The sequence below is a fragment of the Chelonia mydas genome, chromosome 3 (assembly GCF_015237465.2).
Source record: "Chelonia mydas isolate rCheMyd1 chromosome 3, rCheMyd1.pri.v2, whole genome shotgun sequence".
NCBI classification, from domain to species: domain Eukaryota; kingdom Metazoa; phylum Chordata; order Testudines; family Cheloniidae; genus Chelonia; species Chelonia mydas.
Window position 1 is genome coordinate 37,993,132 of NC_057851.1, and position 15,218 is coordinate 38,008,349.

Sequence of the window (15,218 nt, forward strand, 5' to 3'; positions counted from 1 at the left end):
TATTGTACCCAAATACAATTAATCTCTTGTCATTATACTATTGTTGCACTTCTAAAGGAACTAAATTAGATTTAATGCCTAAACTGATGGCAGCACTCCATACACTAGGATCACAGTAAAAAAATATGAATGAGAACATTTTACAGATATTATTCAAAAAAAGAGAGGTTTCAGAGTAACAGCCGTGTTAATCTGTATTCACAAAAAGAAAAGGAGGACTTGTGGCACCTTAGAGACTAACCAATTTATTTGAGCATAAGCTTTTGTGAGCTACAGCTCACTTCATCGGATGCATCGAAGTGAGCTGTAGCTCACGAAAGCTTATGCTCAAATAAATTGGTTAGTCTCTAAGGTGTCACAAGTACTCCTTTTCTTTATTCAAAAAAGAATGTCACTATAATTATTTTGATACATGCCCACAGCACCCTGTGTTTCACTTTAAATGATCACATTTTATGATTCTAGGAGCTATAAATCAAGCATATAAATACACATTTTAAAAGAATCATGCGTACACACAGACACATGTGTGAGGGCACATATTCCTCTGTGCACATGGGATTGTATTTATTTTCATACACTCCTAAACACACCTGAACAGGCTAAGAATTCAAACAGAACTTTGTGTAGTCAAGGTCTAGAATTTTGTGTAGATTGTCCGGGATTTTGAGAAAAGCTTCTATGGCTTTCCAACCCAATTTTTCCTGTCTGGGTAACTGCAGCTCACAGTAACATCGCAACACTTTTTGCAACTCCTGAAAGGAATACTGAAGGAGGGACTTGGGCACAATGATGTAACCAAAGAGAGGATTAGTGGCATGAACACTCTGTGACAGATATGGCAATTTCGAAATTGCTATATCCTGGACAAACCTTATTGAATTAATTCAATAAAGTTAAAGTTTAAGTATCTTACGAGTTCACAGTATTAACAATTAAAATGTTTATGTATTATTGTGGGATTTTATATAGCATCTCTAGGGAGGAGATCTGATTAAGCTAAACTCTGGAAATCCTGGGAGAGTTCTGTGCCAAAAAAAATTCTGCACACAATATTTTAAAATTCTGCAAAATTCTGCATATTTTATTTGTCAAAATAAAACTACACAATCATTCCAGTTTCAATTATTTTGGTAATTTATTTCAAAATATCTGTAAGCAACTACGTCTGTAACAATACAGACGCAAAAAAATTCCCCCAGGAGGAGAAGTTAAAGAAACTGCTATGACAACCCAGTTCCTGTTTCTCTGTCCCCTTCCATCCAGAGCCCAGATGGGGGGCTAGATTTATGACACCCCCCCCCAGCTCAGACACTCACACTCCCTACCTTTCCAGACCCCAGGGATCCAGAGGGAAAAACAGCCTGATGCTGGGTCCCAGGCTTGTGTAGAGTTTCCTGCACACTGCCTCCTTCCTTCAGGGCATGCCAGGATGTGCAGCTGCCTAGAATCCTCCAGCTCCCTCCTCCTCTACCAGGAAGTGTCTATGTGCAAGCTGGGCTCTGCCAGATCCAGCTAAGGTGACCAGATGTCCCGATTTTATAGGGACAGTCCCGATTTTGGGGGCCTTTTCTTATATAGGCACCTATTATCCCTCACCCCGGTCCCGATTTTTTACACTTGCTATCTGGGTCACCCTAGGTCCAGCGGCCTCCTAGTGGTGGCCAGCAGCTCTGCAGCCCATTTCTGGGGATGGGGGAGGAAATTCTGCACAGAACAAGAATTTCTGCACAAATTCTGTATTGTGCAGTGACACAGAATTCTCCCACGAGCAGAAATATTATGAGCTTCAAAAGGGACCAGTTGAAACAATGAACTTTTAAAGTTAAGCTAGTTTCCCAGGAAATTTCCAGAGGGAGGTGAATGCAAATGTAAACCCTTTGGTTACACAAGAACTCAGCCTTTTGAAGTTTTGCCCAGAGGTTCCTGCTGGAGCTGTGAACCTTTTGTCTGCTAATCACCTGTTACAGGAGGACAAATCAAAGACCCAAACTGTTTAAAGCAGTGACTCAGATTCATGGTGAGGCTTGTTCTGAGCCAAGGTGGTTATGAACTTGTAGCCACAGGAAAAAAAAAAACCCAGGGGAGTGGGGAGAGGGGAAAGGAAGGTTGAAGAGTTGTTCACCTGCCAGAGGCCTTGCTGGAGCTGGGCTGATTTTTCGTAAACTTATTAACATGTGTGTAGTTTCTTTTATTGTTTTCAATACTTTTTCTCTGTAATGCTTTCATCTTAAGAATAGATGTGCTTGCTTAGAAAGAGCTGTATGGAAACTTAACTCTGGGCAGTCATACTGTATATTGCCTCTGAGGAACGAAGGCAAAGCAGGCCTGCTGAGGCAAGCTTTCTTGATGAGGAATTCACAGAGTAAACAGGAAACTCTGCAACCTAGAAATAGCCTGGTCAAGAGGGAGAGAGACATGTGTATCTGCTCAATAGAGGTGACAACTGGGGAGCCGGGAGTCTAAAGTGGATGCACGTGCTGGATCACAGAGGGGAAATACAGTTGCCCTAAACTGCGACACCCGCTATGAAGTCTTGTTTACTACTGGCATAAATTCCAAATAAAACAATCGGCACAACGGAAAATAATGAAGTAGGAAATAAAATGGGAATTAAGCCAAAAGGGAATTGTTTCCTCAATTTGAACTGGTTTGATCTGGATGGTGGAGATAGACAGAGTCTGGCCTGGGTAAATTATTCTTAAGGGTTTGCTGCAACAGAGAATTACATATGCAGAAAAGATTTTGTCTTAATTTCAGAAGTTGTGTTATGTTGCCATTAGTAGTGGCACTACCAGTATATTATAACAAAAGAATTATCTAGCTATAATATCAGATATGTTTATAAGCAACATTATAGCTGTTGATATGAAGAACCAGCCATCCATTAATAGGAGTGTTAAACCCAATAGTGAACCTTCACCTGGGGCCCAGTTCTGATCACTGTCACACTAATTTTATACTTCAAGAGTCACTACTGGGATATAACTGAGACCAGAATCAGGTCCAAGATATTTATTCTAATCTATATTTTATTATTTATTATTATTTTATATTATACATCTATATTATTTATGTTTATAGTTTATAATATAATTTATATTATTTATCATTCTATTATATTATAATCATATCATTATAATATAAATTTATTATAATTTATTTTATATTTATTTATTTATTATAGTTTATTCTATATTTTCAGACAGATCAAGAAAGAAACAAACTTTCCTGAGCCAGGAAGTTAGAAATGGAAAACAATTAGCATCAGTAAAATGTCACAAGGTAATATGCTGTAATGTGTTAAGAGCTTTGAGACTCTGCTAGCAAGAGAGCATCAAGAGAGTGATATGGGATAGCTTTGTGTCTGCCCTAAGGATCACATCACAGGATGCTGTTACTTTCACTTAAGAAATTTTGTTTTACATATTTCATATTTTTTACAGCCTGTAACTACACCTAGTTAAAAAAAGCCCAGGGAAAAATCCCCACCGTGCAATTATTTAAACTGTTCCTGCTATACTGTCTGAGTCTTCTTTGAGATTTTAGCCTCAATCCCACCAAGATTTATGCATGGATTTAATGTTACTGGTGAAGTTTATATGCTTTCATTTCAAACAGGACTACACATGTGCATAAAATTAGGCATATGCGTAAATCTTTGTCGGATTAGTATTAATCTGTTACAATTGCATTTATCAACTATTGTACAAGCGATTAGTCTCTAAATTGACTCCTTCTGAACATCTGACGGAGGCATCAGCTAAATCAGAGATTGCCTTCCAATGGTCAGAACAGTCAATGAGTGGTTCTGTGCGAACACTCCTTGCAAAAAGAGGTTGAGAAATTATGTTTGCAATAAAAATTTTGGAGTACTGGAAAAAGTAAGTTTAAACCACAAAAGTGAGCTCAGAACTGGCAGAGTGAAACAGATGTATTTGATATACACATTTATTCACTTAAAATAAAAAGAATGAAAGGATGCTTAAGAGGTGAGAGGCATAAATCAGTAAAGCAGTCACTGCAAACACTGGAATGCAATGTTTGTACTATCTTTAAAGGCGGAGCTATAATACCATTGTACGTTTTATACTTCATTATTATAAAATATATTGGTATCCAATATGCACAAATATTTCTTCAGTTACACTTTTAAATATTTAAACAGCAGATGAGGAACATAACCACAGTAGTCCAGGACTGGTGTCATAATGAAGATGGTCTGATAGTTAAACCATAGGGCATTGAGATGACTCACAGGCCTGTTCTCTAATCAGTAGACCATCTTTATCATCCCATGTTTTACTCTCAAGTCATTTAAGTGCCTCATTTTCTCCACTTATAAAATGATAGTGCCACACGAGCATGGGGATTCCTAATTCACTCATGTTTGTGAAATGTGGAAAAGGGGCATGTGTAAGTATACCTGTCTGTGTAAGGGATGTGAAAGGAGACCAAGTTAAAGGGGTCAGCAGAAATTGTTCATCGAGGCCTTGAAACTTAGGACAAGAAATTTTTACTATATGCACTGCAAAGTAGAAACCCAGTAACCTGTCATATGATGATTGTGTTATTAAAATAAAATCTTAAAAAATAAATTAATAAGCATTTTATTCAGAATATAAGTCTGATTTAACACGAAGAAAAAAGTGCACAATTTAAATCTGGTTCTCAAATAGCTTCCTACAAGGGAAGATCAGCCACCTTAAAAGGCAATTAGAAGAAGAGAAATGGCTTAGCAAAATTGGTTTTTATTTTTAAATCCTAACAGAATTTTAATAAAATAAGCTTGCTAGCGTATATTATGTTTTTACAAATGGATTTTAATGAAAAATACTTCTGTACTGCCCACAGTCTTTATACGGAGAAAAATCACCTTAAACTTTTTTTTTTGTGATGTCACATTTCCAGGGTAATGTACATCTTTGATCCCTCGTTCATTCTCTCTGTGGGCACCTCTTTCAAGTGACAAGCTCATGCTTGCCCTTCTGTCTCTGTAGGGAAATCCCATGATTTGCTCTATTCTGAGCTTAGGTCTCCACATTACAGCATCTCTTAGGTCTCCACATTACATGCAGGTTACTCTGCAGGTGTTTTGGCCGTGCTACAGACTTCCCTCCCGGACTGAGAACAGCATGAAAATGTAGTAACAGAGAAAAGCTTGTTCAACACAAAGTATTACATACTTACCTGTAGGAACATACCAGTCAAAGAAAAAAAGGGTTAAAACAACAAACACTGAAGATTAGCATTTCCCTCAAGATTTAGGCAGGCCTGACTTACACTTGGTACCCTCCTCCTCCTCATAGGGAACACGGCTGTGTCTGCACTACAGAGACCATACTAGCATAGCTACATTAGCCTAGCTGTGCCAGCATAGCGCCCAAGTGTGTAAATGCAACCTACACCAACAGAAGAACTTTTTTTGAACTCCTCCCCACAGCCTACACCTCCTCGAACTAATTAGCTAGTTGACGGACGCATTCTTCTGCGGACTTAACTGTGTCCACACTTGGGGTTAGGCTGGCATAGTTATGTCTGTCAGGGTGTATTTTTTCACATCACTGACCAATGAAGCTGTGTTGGCCTGACTTTTGAATGATAGAATCATAGGACTGGAAGGGACCTTGAGAGGTCATCTAGTCCAGTCCTCTGTACTCATGGCAGGACTAATTATCATCTAGACCATCCCTGACAGGTGTTTGTCTGACTTGCTCTTTAAAATCTCCAGTGATGGAGATTCCACAGCCTCCCTAGGCAATCTGTCAGGGTTCTTAAGCACTGGAATAGTTAGGAAGTTTTTCCTCATGTCCAACCTAAACCTCCATTGCTTCTTGTCCTATCCTCAGACCTTAAGAACAACAATTCTTCTCCCTCCTCCCTGTAACAACCTTTTATGTGTTTGAAAACTGTTATGTCCCCTCTCTGTCTTCTCTTTTCCAGACCAAACAAACCCAATTTTTTCAATCTTCCCTCATAGGTCATGTTTTCTAGATGTTTAATCATTTTTGTTGCTCTTCTCTGGTCTTTCTCCAATTTGTCCACATTTTCCTGAAATGTGGCGCCCAGAACTGGTCACAATATTCCAGTTGAGGCCTAATCAGCATGGAGTAGAGCGGAAGAATTACTTCTCATGTCTTGCTTACAACACTCCTGCTAATACATCCCAGAATGATGTTTGCTTTTTTTGCAACAGTGTTACACTGTTGACTCATATTTAGCTTGTGGTCCACTATGACCCCAAGACCCCTTTCTGCAGTACTCCTTCCTAGGCAGCCATTTCCCATTTTGCATGTGTACAACTGATTGTTCCTTCCTAAATGAAGTACTTTGCATTTGTCCTTATTGAATTTCATCCTGTAGACTAAGTCAAAGATACAGTCTGCTTCTCTCTCCCCAGTGTCTCTCTCTCCTTCCCCCCATCCCATTTCCCCAGGCTGCTCTTTTAAATTGCTTTCAAGTTCTTTGTTTCCAGACTCCTGCTTGTAGATCCCATGAGGTTAGAAGCTGGGATTTTCACACACTGCACCTCCACAGGTCAGCCAGAGTCCTGATTCCATACTGGGAGAGATACTAATTCTTTTGAAGTTTTTCTCCCTTGTCCATTTGAGTATCAGCAACTGGGTGAGCTTCAGCCATTGCTTGCTTGCTGTGTACATGTGGAGAACTCCAGCAGGAATTAACCCTTAGAGTACATCTTCACTGCACAGCTAACCTGAGCTCTTTCTTCATATGTGGCACCTGAGCTACAAAAGAAGGAGCTAGTCAAATTCTACCCTTAGTTACATCTCTGCAACTTCATTAACATCTGTGGCATTGCAAAGATTTTACCAAGTGCAGAATATGGCCCTTTAATTCTAAAATAGAAAGTCAGCCCATGTGGACACATATCTTAAGAAAAGGCACTTCTTTTTGTTGCAAAACAGCGACACCCACTGGCAGCAAGAGTTAAATACCTGGGTGCTCCAGTTAGGTTTTACTTGATAATTGTGTTAACATATCTTTCTTAAAGAAAATGCATTATAGAAACTGTCATTTAGAGCAATTCCTTACCCGCTGCATCATCACTACTCTCTGAGTGTTCAGCATTTGTGGGACTATCTGTTCTTGGATTACCTGGGACGTAGCTATCCGGAGGGAGACTTACTGTGTATAACCTTGGAAGAAGGATTTGATTTTCTCCACCTGTAAGGCAGAAACAAAGTGTCTGTCTATTGATTTTTGCATAGATTTGCTCATACAAGTTTTTCAGCTGTGCATAGACACAATGGCAATAGGACATCTAGGAAAACAGATCAAAAAGACAGAGAACATTTCAAACAAGGAGAATTATTAAATTATTTTGTAAACAACTGGGATAAACTATGGACGTTAAATTCTGTGGTTGCTACAGAACAATTAGGGAGGACCCTGAAGTTATTCTGAAATGTGTTGTCCCTATTTTCAGAGCTTTCCTTCTTCTAAGCTTTGGAAGAAGTGTCCCCCAAAATGAGCCATTTAAGTTATATATATTTTTAAACTGCCTTACTTCCTCCTCCTTTGAATGAAATGAACACTTTTTCTATTAAGTGTTTATTAAAAAATGGATGGGGAGTAATAAATTCTTTCCCATCAGCAGAGACAATAATGAAGCAATAGGAAGAAGTGGGGTTCTACTGCCCCTATTTGGAGAGACTTCTCAGATGCGGCTTTGGCTGTGACTCTGAAAGGTTCATAGAGAATCTGAAAAGCACCACCTGGCCAGGTCTGAATAGTTCCGTTCACAGTGGCAGTCTGAGTGTGGCTCAGCTCTGTGCAGAGTTCTGTGAGAGGAGAGTGCCCAGCAAGTCGCTGTTTACCATTTACATATCTTTTACAGGAAAGATTCATTGTGGTGGTGTTGGCAGCACCTCTTAAAGTAGCCATTTTAGAGAATGGAAAGGCTAGCTTTGTTCAGCAGCTCAGAAGAACAGAGGACTAAAGGGATTTGGAAATGGGTGAGAGTGAGAAGCTGAGGCATATTTGTTCTGGCATAGGAAGATGAGATCCGAGCAAGCTGAGCCAAGAGATATAACCACTACATAGCCACTGAAAAATAACCACACAGATGTGGGTCAGTAACCACACAACTTCCCTGAGCTTCAATTGGAGGAAACCATTCCATTTCAATACACCAAGGTCTAGACTATGGCATTTGTCCAAATGCCAAATTTGGAGTGACTACAGGAGGAATTGTACAGAGGGTGGACTATCCTTCCCCGAGGTCCAGGAGGCTTGGGAAGTCTGCACATGTCGCACCATTGTTCTGAATGATACAATGTGTTCTCTCTATAGCCAGCTATCTCTGCAAACTGTGAAGGGCAGAACCATGGCTCTACTTCTCTGTCCTTTTGAGGTGATTTGTGCCCTTAGGGATAAGAGAAGGATCAGTCCATATGACCCTGAAATGCAGACACTGACAACATGGTTGTCAGGCGCAGGGGATTTGGGTAAGAGGTACCTCTTCTCCCTGATCCCAGTACTAAACTGCAGCAGCAGTGCTGTCGCTATTGTTATGCAATGATGGTATTTTAGCTATTTGGATATCTAGAAAAGGCACACATTGCTGAGGATGCACTTTTCCAAGATCAAATTGCTTTGACCAGGGATGGACAACCTTAGCCTGAGAAGGAGGCAGAATTTACCAATGTACATTGCCAAAGAGCCACATTAATATGTCAGCAGCTCCCCATCAGCTCCCCGCAACTCCAGTGCCTCCTGCCTGCCGGAAGCCCCACCAATCAGTGTCTCCCGCTCCCTCCCCATGCCTCCAGCAATCAGCTGTTATGCAGTGTGCAGGAGGCTGTGGTGGGGAGGGGAGAAGAGTGAGGACATGGCAGGCTTGGGGGAAGGGCTGGAGTGGTGGCAGGGCCTGGGGTGGGGCAGAGCAGGGGGTTTAGCAGTAAGCACCCCCCGCCAAATCACACTGGAAAGTTAGCATCTATAGCTCCAGCCCCGGAGTCAGAACCTATGCAAGGAGCCGCATATCAACCTATGAAGAGCTGCATGCGGCTCCGGAGCCACAAGTTTGGCCACCCTGGATTAGGATATCAACCAGGTCAGCTGTTGGTTAGCCTGAAAGGCAAGTACACAGATCGCTGAACCACACAGTTGGTCGTGTCTCATATAAAATACTCTTTAAAAACAATGAAAGAAACTTCAACATAATTTGTGGCGCTACAGCTCAGCAATAAGGACATTTCAGAGAGTTCAGGGTTTCAGAAAAGCTGTATCACAATTCCATGCATCATTAGGATGTACCCATTAATTTCTGACAGCATGTTGGAAAATCATTTGCTTTTTTGAGCAAGCCAGAAAATTTGACAGATGCTGATTAAAATCTTTTCATTTTAAAGGCTAACAAAGGAAAACAAAGAAATAATAAGATAGAAAATATAAACTAATTAATTATACACTCTGGAAAAAACCACCGCCAAAATTAATTTTAAAACTATTCTTCAATTAATTCATTTCATTACGCTGATGCCAAAACCTTGAATGGCCAGTACCTGGGGCTGATTTTTCTCCACCAGTGTTGATTAATGATGAAGTATTAATCAGTGCTAGAATTAAAAGACAAGGACATCTGAATGCCCGTAAATGTGTTCACTCTATTGAACAATTTCAACGTTTGCTAATTTTTCAGTGCAATATTCTTGGATACTTTGGATTTGATTCCTACAAAAAAATGTTTACTCAAAACATTAAACACAATTTGCAAGGTCATTTTCAATTTAAATCTTTTGACTCCAGAGTGCCACTATGCGATAAGATTTCAGCACTTATAGTTTGGATAGATATGCAAGAAGAAAGAGAAACATGTCTAATGGTTGAAGAAATTCCATTGAGTTAATTGTGATGACAGCTACTGCCTCATATTGATTTAAAGTAAACTGCAGCACCAATGCTGCAGGAATCTCAAACATTTCTAGGAAAAGGTGTTTACACAAAATAGCCTTTTTTGTGAAGATGTATCACCAGATTCTCTGCAGGACAGCAATAATTTCTGTGACAAGGTAGACAAGTGATTAATTCAATGGGTAATTTTAAATACTTTGAAAAAAATTACCATATGCTTACTTGAGTTGTGTTTAAATTTGTACTCCTCAATCAAAAGTCTATGGCAGTGTTTACCAAACTTCAGGGAAAGCCCCTGGCGGGCCCGGACAGTTTGTTTACCTGCTGCATCCGCAGGTTCGGCCGATTGCAGCTCCCACTGGCCGCAGTTAGCTGTGCCCGACCAATGGGGGCTGCGGGAAGCGGCGCGGACCGAGGGACGTACTGGCTGCTGCTTCCAGCAGCCTCCATTGGCTGGGCACAGCGAACCACGGCCAGTGGAAGCCGCAATTGGCTGAACCTGCAGATGCGGCAGGTAAACAAACTGGCTGGGCCCACCAGGGGCTTTCCCTGCACAAGCGGCGTCCCAAGTTTGGGAAACACTGGTCTAGGGCAAAGGTATATAGATCTTTTAACATGCACAGTATTTTAGATCTGGTCTACACTAAAAGTTAGGTCGACCCTGGCTATGTCCCTCAGGGTGTGACAAATCCATACTCCTGAATGACATAGTTAAGTCAACCTAACCCCTGGTGAGACAAAGCTAGGCTATCAAAGAATTCTTCCATTGACCTAGCTACCACCTCTTGAGAAGGTGGATTACCTACGCTGATGGGAGAGCCCTTCTGTTTGAGTAGGCAATGTCTACACTGAAGCACTACAGTGGCGCAGCTATCGCTGTGCTGCTGTAGGATTTCAAGTGCAGACAAACCCTCAGTCTTTGCTAACACTGTATAGGTATATCTCCCTTGTCCTTCCTATAGTTCCCTAAATCATTCACTACACTCCTAGCATCTGTAGCAACTGAGGCAGAGATCCTACAGACAATAGCCTCATTCAGTGAACAACCCTGATTCCTCAGTGTACACAATCCCTCCTGTTCACAGAATGAAGCAAGGGTCCCCTGGAAAAATATAGGCTTTAGTTACATGACCACAGACTGTTTCATAATGCACATGCACAACAGTGCAGAATTCATTTGTTAGACAATGTACAGGATAAAAACTAATTATATATAACGCAGCAAAAATACATTGAAATATTAAGGTTGCAAAGTCAAGCACTCATAAGTAGGGCCCTACCAAATTCACAGCCATGAAAAATGCGTCACCTACTGAAATCTGGTTTTACCCTATATTATACAGATTCACAGGGCGGGAGGTAACTGTGATTTCCCCTCCTGCCCCAACTCCTTTTTGGGTCAGGATCCCTACAATTACAACACCATGAAATTTCAGCTTTAAATAGTTGAAATCATGAAATTTACAATTTTAAAAATCCTATGACCATGAAATTGACCAAAATGGACCGTGAATTTGGTAGGGCCCTACTCATAAGGTAGGAAGTGCTAGAATTGAAGGCTGCACAGGCAGAATTAAAGACTGTAACAGCGCAACCTTAATCACATGATCACATACTATTTTTTCCACAAGATCCGCGTCTCCTTCAATGCGGAGAACTTGCTCTCAGGATCAGTCAGAGTTGTGTGGTAAAGGAGGCTGCTGTCTGAAGCCTCTGCCTCATTTGTTGCAGAAATTGGAAGGTTTGTAGTGAATGAAGCAGAAGACTGCAGAAAGAGAATGGAGGTTAAGGCTGTTGAATACTACCCTAGAGAACCGGCCTCTAACCCTGTCTCTGCCAAAGAACTCCCATCTGATGCTAGTTGAGTCCCATGAACCAAACTTTTCACAGGTGGTCACTAACTGCGTACACCTAATTTTATGCTTGTCCAGCCTGATGCCCTCGGATCTGATCTGTAGAAGTGCTGAGCACTCACAACTACATCTGACGTCAATAGGAGCTGTGCTTTGCAAACATGAAGTGTTATAATGCTAAGTACTCTGAAAAGTCAGGTTGGTCTTAGGCATCTCATCTCAAGGTACCCAAAATCAGTGGACAATTTTAGCCTTAATCTCCCTGTGCCTTAGTTCCCCGCTTGTAAAATGGGGATAATACTTCATCTCACAGGGATGCGGTGAAGATAAATTAATGTTTGAGAAGCAGTCAGGTATCATATTGATGAGTGCCATAAAATAGCCCATGAGAATATTACTAATTCTGGCTTCATAGCAGGATTTGAATAGTGTGCAGTAAATAAAGCATGAGGTTACGCACTGAACAATGTTCAAAACACAATATTTAATAGCAGCTCATTCAGTGAGCATTGTCCAATCTGTACACTGAATGAAGCAGAGGTCCTGTGAAACAAAATAGTATGTGGACATAGAATTAAACACTATCATAATGCATATGCACAAGAGGGTCAAATTCAGGTTGCACAGACAACCTTAATTCTAACATTTCCTAGCCCTTGAGTGCTTGATTTTACAAACTTAATGTTCTTTTAACATAGTTTTTTTGTTTTTGGTTTGGGGTGATTTTTTTGGGAGGTGTGTGTATAATTTCCTAGGTTTTTAAAAAAAGCAAACTGAAAAGACAAATTCCATATGTGGCATCATATTGACACTCACAAGGTTCAAAAGCATATTTCACTTCTAAGGGATAGTGTCCAATTCCTTTCACATTTATGTTAATAGAAAACTCATTTCCTTCAACAAAAGCAAAAATCAGGTGTAATGAGATCTGAAACAGAAAGGGTCTATAAAATATGTCATGGCCCATTTTCCCCCCATATATCATGGGGGAGAAATAACAGAAAATGTGGAAATGGCAGAGGTGTTTAATGACTTCTTTGTTTCGGTTTTCACCAAGAAGATTGGTGGTGTTTGCACATCTAACATTGTGACTATCAGTGAAAATGAGGTAGGATCAGAAGAGGCTAAAAAATAGGGAAAGAACAAGTTAAAATTTACTTAGACAAATTACGTGTCTTCAAGTCACCAGGACTTGATGAAATGCATCCTAGAATACTCAAGGAGCTGACTGAGGAGATATCTGAGCCATTAGCCATTATCTTTGAAAAGTCATGGAAGACGGGAGAGATTCCAGAAGCCTGGAAAAGGGCAAATATAGTGGCAATCTATAAAAAGACAAATAAGGAGAACCCGGGGAATTACAGACCAGCCAGCTTAACTTCGGTACCTGGAAAGATAATGGAGCAAACAATTAAGCAATCAATTTGCAATCACTAGAACAGGGGTTCCCAAACTCGGTTCACGGCTTGTTCAGGGTAAGCCCCTGGTGGGCCGCAAGACGCTTTGTTTACCTGAGTGTCTGCAGGTACGGCCGCTCGCAGCCAATGAGAGCTGTGGGAAGCGGTGAGGGCCAGATCACCGCTTCCTGCAGCTCCCATTGGCTGGGAACTGCGAACCGTGGCCGCTGGGAGCTGTAAGCCACTAGCCATCACCTTCAGTCCCCAACTAAAACCTCTCCAACGCATCATCAAGGATCTACAACCTATCCTGAAGGACGACCCATCACTCTCACAAATCCTGGGAGACAGGCCAGTCCTTGCCTACAGACAGCCCCCCAACCTGAAGCAAATACTCACCAGCAACCACACACCACACAACAGAACCACTAACCAAGGAACCTATCCTTGCAACAAAGCCCGTTGCCAACTGTGTCCACATATCTATTCAGGGGACACCCCCCATCAAAGGGCCTAATCACATCAGTCACACTATCAGAGGCTCGTTCACCTGCACATCTACCAATGTGATATATGCCATCATGTGCCAGCAATGCCCCTCTGCCATGTACATTGGTCAAACTGGACAGTCTCTATGTAAAAGAATAAATGGACACAAATCAGATGTCAAGAATTAACACATTCATAAACCAATCGGAGAACACTTCAATCTCTCGGGTCACTCGATTACAGACCTAAAAGTCGCAATATTACAACAAAAAGACTTCAAAAACAGACTTCAACAAGAGACTGCTGAATTGGAATTAATTTGCAAACTGGATACAATTAACTTAGGCTTGAATAGAGACTGGGAGTGGATGGGTCATTACACAAAGTAAAATTATTCCCCCATGTTTATTCCCCCCCCCCCCCCCAATCCCACACTGTTCCTCAGACGTTCTTGTTAACTGCTGGAAATGGCCCACCTTGATTATCACTACAAAAGGTTTTCTTCCCCCCGCTCTCCTGCTGGTAATAGCTCATCTTAAGTGATCACTCTCCTTACAGTGTGTATGATAACACACATTTTTTCATGTTCTGTGTGTATATAAATCTCCTCACTGTATTTTCCACTGAATGCATCTGATGAAGTGAGCTGTAGCTCACAAAAGCTTATGCTCAAATGAATTGGTTAGTCTCTAAGGTTCCACACGCACTCCTTTTCTTTTTTCAGGTAAACAAAGCGTCTCATGGCCCACCAGAGGCTTACCCTGAACAAGCCGCGAATCAAGTTTGGGAACCCCTGATCTAGAAGATAATAAGGTGGTAAGTGACAGTCAGCAAGGATTTGTCAAAAACAAATTGTGTCTAACCAACCTGATAGCTTTCTTTGACAGGGTAACAAGTGGATGCGGGGGTGGGGGGGAAGTGGTAGACGTGGTAATATCTTGACTTTAGTAAAGCTTTTGATGCTGTCTCGCATGACCTTCTCATAAGCAAACTAGGGAAATGCAACCTAGATGGAGCTATTATAAGGTGGGTGCAAAACTGTTTGGAAAACCATGCCCAGAGAGTAGTTATCAGTGGTTCACAGTCATGCTGGAAGGACATAATGAGTAGGGTCCCGCAGGGATCAGTTCTGGGTCCGGTTCTGTTCAATATCTTCATCAATGATTTAGATAATGGCATAGAGAGTACACTTATAAAGTTTGCGGATGATATCAAGCTGGAACGGGTTGCAAGTGCTTTGGAAGACAGGATTAAAATACAAAATGATCTGGACAAACTGGAGAAATGGTCTGAACTAAATAGGATGAAATTCAATAAGGACAAATGCAAAGTACTCCATTTTGGAAGAAACAATTGGTTGCACACATGCAAAATGGGAAATAACTGCCTAGGAAGGAGTGCTGTGGAAAGGGATTTGGGGGTCATAGTGGACTACAAGCTAAATTTGAGTCAACAGCATAACGCTGTTGCAAAAAAAGCAAACATCATTCTGAGATGTATTAGCAGGAGTGTTGTAAGCAAGACATGAGAAGTAATTCTTCTGCTCTACTCCATGCTGATTAGGCCTCAACTGGAGTATTATGTCCAGTTCTGGGCACCACAT

General features: G+C 41.1%; 1 protein-coding gene across 6 annotated transcripts in view; it reads right to left on the bottom strand.

The window, feature by feature from the left end:
• ERICH1 (glutamate rich 1) overlaps positions 1-15,218 on the bottom strand; it is a 109,145-nt gene that overhangs the window by 56,763 nt on the left and 37,164 nt on the right. For 5 of the 6 annotated variants that reach the window (XR_005224590.2, XR_006289404.1, XM_037894179.2 and 2 more), the window contains one exon: positions 7,054-7,185. The exons of the other annotated variant lie outside the window; for it this stretch is intronic. Coding sequence is in view for 3 of the 5 variants with exons in the window: in XM_037894179.2 (XP_037750107.1) it covers positions 7,054-7,185 (132 nt within the window). In the remaining 2 variants the exon portion in view is untranslated. The remainder of the gene's footprint in view (positions 1-7,053; positions 7,186-15,218) is intronic. 6 annotated transcript variants of the gene reach the window in all.